Raw genomic sequence first — 8,184 nt, forward strand, 5'->3', positions numbered from 1 at the left:
AGTGTGCGATGAGCAATGAGCAATGAGCAGTGAGCAGCCCCTCCCCGAAACAAAGTGAAGCGCAGGACGGGGTCCGGTGGATGGGAGGCAAGGAAGCGCGGGGGGGTTGCCACGTGCGCTACCGCCGCCGCCGCAGGCAGCACCCCTGCGGCGGCGGCAGCGGCAGCAAGCCGTGGACCCAAACGCCGTGCCGCCGCCGCCGCAGGCAGCACCCCTGCGACGGCGGCGGCAGCAAGCCGTGGACCGAAACGCCGTGCCGCCGAGTCCCGTGGCTGTGGCCGTGGGCTTCTGGCAGGAAACTACGGCCGCAGCTCGGCAGCACGGGGGCGTCGCAGCGTGCCGCCGCCGCCGCGCTGCCCCCCGGGCACGGCGGCGCCGGCAGCAAGCTTGGGCCCAAACGCCGTGCCGCCGAGTCCCGTGGCTGCGGCCGTAGACCGTGGGCCGGAAACTGCGGCCGCAGCTCGGCGGCACGCGGTTCTGTTCAAGTCGCCAAGCGTGCAGCAGCGCCGAACCACGCTTCCCGGCCTCGGCGCATGCCTTCAGGGGCCCCCTATCGCTGGGCACACCCCTCCAACACCGAACATGCGCCCGGGGGGGAGGGCGGCCCGGGCTGCCCAGGCCAAAGTGGGCCGCCCTCGAGCAAGAGGCGGCCGGGCTGTGTGCTGAATGAATGAATGAATTGTACGGGTTGGAAAAGTTCCAGGGTGCTGCCAGGATGGCACGCCACGCGGGCACACTGGGCTGGGGACATGGCTCACAGCGGCAGTACCAACATGCGTTTCCTCCCTGGCTGTCGCCCTCTCTGCCTGCAGGATGGCCTCCATCGGAGGCCCGCTGGCTGTTGACTTCTTCCTGATTACCTCAGCCTGCTTCGCCATCTACCAGCTGCTGCCGCCGCTGGAGGGCAGCACCAAGGGCCCCGCCGCCTCGACCCAGCCCAGCTGCGGACGCGTGGTGCTGCGCTACTGGCAGCGGCGCGCGCTGCGCCTGCTGCCCGCCTATGCCGCTACCAACCTGCTCATCGCAGTGGGGCTGGGCAGCGCCCCACATGCTGCCCCCTTCCGCAACTTTGCGTTTGGCAACTGCCCCGCCGGCCTCTGGCGCAACGCTCTCTTCATCAACAACAACGACGTCACCCAGGCTTGCGGTGAGCCTGCACGTGGTGTGCATGTGTGCGCTATGTCATGTGGGGGCAAGGGCGGGCCCAGCCGCGGCGGCTTGCGCAGTCTGGCATGCCGTCCCCTCCCTCCAGCCCCTCAACCCCTCCCCACTTCTGCCGCTCCCCCTGGCGCAGGCCTCTACCTCTGGTCGCTCACGCTGCAGGTCCAGGTGTTCATCGCGGTCCCCCTGCTGCTGTGGGCGCTGCGGCCGCGCACCGCGGGTTTCCGTGCCCGCCTGGCGGTGGCGCTGGCTGCGGCGGTGCTGGGCGGCACCGCGTGGCGAATGTGGCGCGTGGCCTCCACCCAGCACCTGCTTCATCTGCCGCTGGGAGACCTGACCCAGCGGTCTGAGGCTGCTGCATACTGGAGCCTGCTGGATGCCACCTACTTCCCCACCGGCACGCGCGTGGCGGAGCTGGCGCTGGGCGCGGCGCTGGGCCTGCTGCTGCGCTCGCACGCCGCTGTCAGCTGGATGCTGCGCAGGTGAGGGGCGGGGCGGGAGGTGTGCCCCAGCTGCGGCAGGAGGGCAGCAGCATGATGGGGGGTGAGCCCGGCGTGAGTGAGTGTTGCCAACGGAGTGCCGTGCCGACCCTGCCCTGGCCCCTCCCCTCCCCAATCCGCAGGCGCACCCTGGTTGCCATCGCCGCGCTGTCCCTCCAGGCCATCTATGTGCACACCGTGCTGCACTGCAACCCGCATGGCCTCCCCGGCGACGCGCTGTGGCGCCCGCTCACCACGCAGCTCCATGCGACGTTCCTGTACTACGGCTCTCCCTTCCTGGCCACCACGATCTGCATGAGCCTGCTGGCCCTCATGCTGCACACTGACCCTCTGCACGCCGCCCTGGCGTCTGCGCTGCGCTCTCCTCTGCTCACCCCCCTCTCAGAATTGTCGTACTGCCTTTACTTGATGGCCGAGCTGGCTCGCCTCTGGGGCGCCATGTTCCTGCTCCCGGCAGGAGTGCTGCCGTCACTCATCGCAGCCGCCCCGTACACAGGCCTGGTGGCCACCTGCCTGTTCACCCTGGCATGCTCGTATGCATGTGCACTTGTGCTGCACCGTTTGGTGGAGAAGCCCTTCTTCAGGCTTTGACCCCAGCTGCTGTCACGTTCGGCCTTGACATACCCGTTGCACTGCCTCTTTTTGCACTGCCCTCATTGAGTACTGCTAAACGCCCATGGCTGGCACAATCCTTTCCATAACATGTACATGTTATGATGTTATGAACGAACAGAATGAAAGCCGGCGAGGTATTAATACTCAAGAGAATGGACAAGGATGGGTGATATGCTGCCATTAATTGTGGCTGCTGCACTGTATCAAAGAGGCACATGCTGCACAAACCTTTCCTTGCCAATCCGCCGTGTCCTGCTGCGTGGCATCTGCGGCGCCGCCGGCGGTTAAACGGCGCAGCTGCCCTCAGGCAGCGCCTGCGAGGTGGCAGCAGATTGATCCTGCTGCCCTACCTCACTTCCCTTGTTGTTAGTCGGTAGCAGAGGCCAGGAATCGACCCGGAATAGCGAGCTCAAACGATGGGTGGCATCAAGTACTGCACAAAATCTTCCCCTTTTCAGCTCGTTCCTCTGCGCCCATCTACCGGAGCATTGGTGTTCTTCAAAGGGCGCATGCATTGCCCGCCATCCTAGAGCTAGCGCTTACCTTCCAGCTTCTTCTGTACTTACCTGTCCCCCATATCTCCGGCCTACCTTCTGACGCGCATCTATATATTTCCGTCGGAAACGCGCCTCAATCACTCTTGTCTCCCTTCCTGGGCACCACCTCTCTGCTGCAGAGCAACAAACCCACCCGCCGGCCCATCATGCCTCGCTCCGCCACTTCCCTGCTGCTGACAAGCGGCCTGGCGATCATTGCGCTGCTGCTGGTGTCTGCGCCCTCGGTGAGTAGTGCGCGGGGAGCCCGCAATTGCATGTGCCTGGGTGGTGCCGCCAGTAGCTGCCGACGCAGCCGCACCAGCGTGCCTTGAGCTCAAGGAACTCCCTCATGAGTGGCCGAAATTTGTGCACACACACACACGCACATATAAAGCAGCACACACACACCCGCCCGCCTGCCTGCTTGCCCTCCCCCTCACGCCGGGTTTGTGTGTGGTCTGCCGCAGGCCCGTGCTGGCGCCGTTTTTGAGGTTCGCGAGGAGGTCATCACCGATCCTGCCAACTTCAGGTTCCAGTTTGGCGTGGTAAGCAGGCGGTGTGCGACACTGGGCACAGATGGTGTCTTGGTTCACCTTTTCACCCCTCACAAACGCCAGCGCCACCGCCGCAGAGGGCTTGATCTCCTGGGCTCCTCTTTTTTCTTTATTGGTTGCATCTTTGTTTTTCGCTGCAGGGGACAAACCAGGCCCAGGACTTCCCCGGGGCAGGATCCATCAAGCGCAGCGGGGGTGCCGGCGCCGGCGCCGTCTTCAAGAGCAGCGCCATCCCCCTGGCGCTCTTCACCCTCAACCGCTGCACTGCCGTGGCCGTGCATGTCCACCCCAACTCTGCTGAGACGCTATTCGTGACCCAGGGTCAGTGGCTGCCTGCCTGCTCATCCAGCTTTCAATGCCATGCTTTGGTTACAGGGCACCTGCCTGGCTGAGGTGTTGCTGTGCCTGCGCATCTCTCACCCTTGCTCCCTTGTGTGGCGCAGGCAAGATCCGCATCTACCAGTTCCGTGGTGAGGAGGACCAGGCCAACGTGCGTGTGACTGATATCAGTGCAAACCAGGCTGGCTACATCCAGCAGGGTGAGTTTGTGATGGGGTGTCACCGGGCTGCTGTGCTACTGCCACACGTGCGCACACGTGCGCAGGTCTTGCCCTCACATGGCTGTGTGGAGTTGGTACAGCTCACAGCAGTGGGCGCTCGCTCAGCTACCTGCCTGCCTGCCTGCCTGCAGGGGCCTACCACTTTGTCGAGAACATCTCGAGTGGCACCACCAAGTTCCTGCAGATCTTCGACCACCCCCAGGGCGGCGCAGTCTTTGCTGCTCCCGCCCTGGTGGCCCTGCGCAACGCCGGCGGCAACGCCGCCGCCATCGTCAACTCCGCCTTCAGCTCCAACGTGCTGGGCGCAGGCGTGACGGCCAAGGGCGCCATCATCAACGTGGCTGGGTGCAACTGGTAAATATAAGGGCTTACAAGCAGCATGGACTCCCCTAGTCTGAGGAATCTGCGATCTGAGATCAGTTTCTGGTGGTAGATTATTTGCTCGCACATTATTTGGCCGTCTGTCTTTCTGCATGGCTCCTCCCCACACTGTGGTACCCCTCTTGCATCGCTCCGCGACCTTCCTCAGCACCTTTCCCTCGGATAATTTGCATGCGAATGTGTTGGTGGCGCTTGTTTGCGCGTCCCCATCTTCAACATCGTTCTCCCTACTTTTTGGAAACTCTGCATATGGTGGATTGATCTTCAAGGTTTTTCTTTAACAAACCAAAGTCACTTGGGCTGAGATCAGGACCACCACGGTGCATTCTGGTTCATGGTTCCCCGCTGCATGTCCCCCCCAGGGACATGGCAGTGTTGCAGCATGCACGCGTTGCACTGCGATGCATCAAAACGGCAGGGCCTTCAATGGGGCGCGCAGAGGAGAAGGAATGCAAATCTGGGCAGAGTCATGGCGCTGGCGGCGGCGCAGGCCGCCGAGGTGGCGGCCCCCCAACTAGTTGGCGCGCCCCTCGGGTACCCACATCCATCCCAAAGCCATTCTCTCGGATGTTCTCAATTTGCCGCCATGGGGAAAGGCCCGCCACTGGCTAGGCCGCCCCCACACCCAGTCGCCCCACAGGAGGCACCGGAGGACCGGGCCCGATGCGTGGCATCTGTGGAGAAGACATCTCCAGTGCCGACGAGTACATGTCAGGCGAGCCCTTCCTCGCAGCCACGATCGGATCACTCTCGCCATGCCGTGCCCACCCAGCCGCTAGCAGAGCCAGCCGTGCTGCCATGCTGAGACCCCCCGCACTCGTCCAGTGCAGCCGCCCGAGTGATGAGCTTTGGCCCTGCTGCGCGCCGCCGCCGCTGCCCGTCTCCCCGTCTCCCCGCGCCGCTGCCACCTGATCGTGTTGCTCGCTCATCGTGTGCCCTCTATTCCTGTACCATGCCGCCCTTGTGCAGTGGACTGCAACACATGCGGCGACGCCTCTTCGACTCACCACTTAGAGTGCGCCATCGACTGGGTGGTGGAGCACGTGTCGAAGCCGGCCGCCTTTGAGGCCGACCTCAAGCTGCGGGAGACCACCCGCATGGCAGCCGAGGCCTCATCCCAGCGGCGGGAGCGAGGCCGCATTGAGCGCCACCGCCGCTGCGTGCGGCGGCGGCGCCTCGACGGAGCAGCAGGCAGCGGCGGCGGTGGCCGCCGGGGCGCCAGCTGTGCAGGAGCTGGCTGCCCGGGTGGAGGCGCCGGGGGCGGGTGCAGCCACTGTGCTGGCGGGCAGCAGCAGCGCAAAGGCCACGGATGTGGAGGCTGGGCCCGCCGCCGTCTCGCTGGAGGCCTGGGTGGAGCGGCAGCCGGAGGTGCAGGCAGAAGCCTGCGACTGGCAGCCAATCATGGCTGGAGGCTCGCATCGAGGATGCCAAGGCCTATGCGGCGCAGCAGCGGCAAGAGGCTATGGCAAGCAGCGGCGCAGCCTTGGCAAGAGCCGCCAAGCGGCGGGCGGCAAGATCGGCCCGCGGCGCGAGCGCCAGCTTGCGGACGGAGCTGTGGCTGTCAAGCTGCCCGAGGCGCCATGAGCGCCCACCTGCCCACCACAGTCTTGCTTACGCCCCTGAGCAGCAGGGTCCATGCCGCTGTGGCAGCTAGACAAGGCGCAGGCAGCCAGCACGACACACAGTCACTTCATCTCTTTGCATTTTCTCTCTCCCCCCCCCCGCTCTGCCTCGCTTGAAAACACCTGACCTCGGCCTGGCTGGCCGGTGACCTTAGATTGTCCATTGTACTGCCACATGATGCCACATCACAAAGCAATGTAAGAAACAGCTTGGATCAGCAGCCAGGCTGCTGAGCCGACTACTGCCTTCTCGGCCGCCGCTGCCACGGTTGCCGCCTGGCTGGCGGCACAGGCAGCTGCAACCTCTGCCAGGCGGTGCGTGCCCAGATGCACCACGGACTGCTGATACTCCTTGGTGCTGGCGTGGAGCAGCCGCGGCTGCGTCCCCTTGGTCGCCCTCGCTTCGGCCAGCAGGCGGCGCAGGCTGGGAAAGTGGGCATGCACTTCGTCCGACTGCAGCGCATCCAGCAGCTGGTTGGCATCCATAGCATTCAGGCTAATGCGGCAGCGCACCACGGCCTGCACAAGCTGGGTCACGACTGCTGTGGTATGCCAAGCCTTACTCCTCCTCCGCCGCCGGCGGGCTGGGCACGCACCCCCTCTTGCCTGCTGCCTTGCCCCTGCGCCCCCTGCCAGCAGCTGGCGCGGCGGCCGCGGCTCTGCCCTGCTAGACCTTGCCTGCACCACGTCCCCTGCTCCTGCCGCGCCCTACCAGCCGGGCGCTCGGCGGGCTCCCACTCCGGCTCATCTGACCTGTGCTCCGCAGCGGCTGCTGCCTCGCCCTCTCACGCCTCACTCCCCGATTTCCACCCCTCTGACGCCTCGCTGTCGCCCTCCCTCTGCTCCTCGGCGCCAGCTTCTGCCGGCTGAGCGGAGCTTGCCCGCACGCAGCTCCAGCCGCCGCAGCCGCCCTTCCCCTGGCTGTGCCGCGGCCCCTGACACCTTGGAGGCCTCCCCTGCCACCCCTTCCAGTTGCAGCAGCAGACGCAGGCCGGGGCAAGGTGTCGGCGCGGCCTGCATGGGGTCCCCCCGCCAATTGGCGGCCATGGATGGCGGTCTGCCGATCCCCGCGCGCAGCGGCGGGTTAAAAGTGGTATCTTAAATACGACTGTGGATGGATAATTCATCGAAAACCGAGCGGAAGCAACGCAGGTTTGAGGGGGAGAGCCGCTGATGCGTCACGCCGCCGCCGCCACAAGTGCACTATCAGATGGGTAGGCATCACGTACTGCACAAAATCAATTTTGGGCAGCTCATTCCTCTGCGCCCACCTAACCGAGCAACGGGTTTTGTCAAATGGCACATGCGCCAGCCTAAACAAGGCTAGAGCTAGCGCTTACCTTCCAGCTTCTTTTGTACTTACCGAAGACAGGTCCCCCATATCTTCCATGCGTGCTACCTTCTGACGCGCATATATAAATCCCGACAGGAAGCGCGCCCTCGATAACTCTTGTCTCCGCTCCAGGACGCCACCCCTGGCTGTGCAAGCACCAGCGTAAGCACAAACCCTCTCCATGCCTCGCTCCGCCACTTCCCTGCTGCTGACAAGCGGCCTGGCGATCATTGCGCTGCTGCTGGTGTCTGCGCCCTCGGTGAGTAGTGCGCGGGGAGCCCGCAATTGCACATCAGCGGGTGCCTGGGTGGTGCCGCCGGTAGCTGCCGATGCAGCTGCACCAGCGCAGCCGCACCACCTGTGCCTTGAGCTCAAGAACTCCCCCATGAGTGACTGAAATTTATGGGGGCGCACACACACACACAAAAAGTCACAAACACACATTCATTCATTCATTCATTCAGCACACAGCCCGGCCGCCTCTTGCTCGAGGGCGGCCCACTTTGGCCTGGGCCGCCCGGGCCGCCCTCCCCCCCGGGCGCATGTTCGGTGTTGGAGGGGTGTGCCCAGCGATAGGGGGCCCCTGAAGGCATGCGCCGAGGCCGGGAAGCGTGGTTCGGCGCTGCTGCACGCTTGGCGATTTGACCAGAACCACGTGCCGCCGAGCTGCGGCCGCAGTTTCCGGCCCACGGTCTACGGTCGCAGCCACGGGACTCGGCGGCACGGCGTTTGGGCCCAAGCTTGCTGCCGCCGCCGCCGTGCCCGGGGGGCAGCGCGGCGGCGGCGGCACGCTGCGACGCCCCCGTGCTGCCGAGCTGCGGCCGTAGTTTCCTGCCAGAAGCCCACGGCCACAGCCACGGGACTCGGGCGGGCACGGAGTTTCGGTCCACGGCTTGCTGCCGCCGCCGTCGCAGGGGTGGCT

General features: G+C 65.0%; 4 protein-coding genes across 4 annotated transcripts in view; all 4 read left to right on the top strand.

Moving 5' to 3' along the window:
• The window catches only part of CHLNCDRAFT_50241 (hypothetical protein), a gene marked incomplete at both ends in the record, with an annotated part of 4,756 nt that extends 2,504 nt beyond the window's left edge, over positions 1-2,252 (top strand). Inside the window, 4 exons of the mRNA XM_005850508.1 lie at positions 206-336; positions 813-1,147; positions 1,295-1,643; positions 1,784-2,252. Coding sequence (XP_005850570.1) covers positions 206-336; positions 813-1,147; positions 1,295-1,643; positions 1,784-2,252 — 1,284 coding nt within the window. The remainder of the gene's footprint in view (positions 1-205; positions 337-812; positions 1,148-1,294; positions 1,644-1,783) is intronic.
• Positions 2,253-2,979: 727 nt separating this feature from the next.
• CHLNCDRAFT_140481 (hypothetical protein) lies at positions 2,980-4,284 on the top strand (the record flags this gene model as incomplete). The annotated part of the gene is made up of 5 exons (XM_005850509.1): positions 2,980-3,057; positions 3,280-3,357; positions 3,507-3,687; positions 3,810-3,905; positions 4,058-4,284. 5 exons carry the CDS (start codon positions 2,980-2,982, stop codon positions 4,282-4,284), a joined length of 660 nt encoding a protein of 219 aa, XP_005850571.1.
• Positions 4,285-4,776: 492 nt separating this feature from the next.
• CHLNCDRAFT_140482 (hypothetical protein) lies at positions 4,777-5,891 on the top strand (the record flags this gene model as incomplete). Its single annotated transcript, XM_005850510.1, has 4 exons — positions 4,777-4,806; positions 4,948-5,011; positions 5,277-5,467; positions 5,538-5,891. The coding sequence occupies 4 exons, from the start codon at positions 4,777-4,779 to the stop codon at positions 5,889-5,891; spliced, it is 639 nt and encodes a 212-aa protein (XP_005850572.1).
• A 1,552-nt stretch (positions 5,892-7,443) lies between these two features.
• The window catches only part of CHLNCDRAFT_140484 (hypothetical protein), a gene marked incomplete at both ends in the record, with an annotated part of 2,405 nt that continues 1,664 nt past the window's right edge, over positions 7,444-8,184 (top strand). Inside the window, one exon of the mRNA XM_005850511.1 lies at positions 7,444-7,521. Within this exon, the coding sequence (XP_005850573.1) occupies positions 7,444-7,521 (78 nt within the window). The remainder of the gene's footprint in view (positions 7,522-8,184) is intronic.

Source organism: Chlorella variabilis (genome assembly GCF_000147415.1).
Source record: "Chlorella variabilis unplaced genomic scaffold CHLNCscaffold_3, whole genome shotgun sequence".
Taxonomy (NCBI): domain Eukaryota; kingdom Viridiplantae; phylum Chlorophyta; class Trebouxiophyceae; order Chlorellales; family Chlorellaceae; genus Chlorella; species Chlorella variabilis.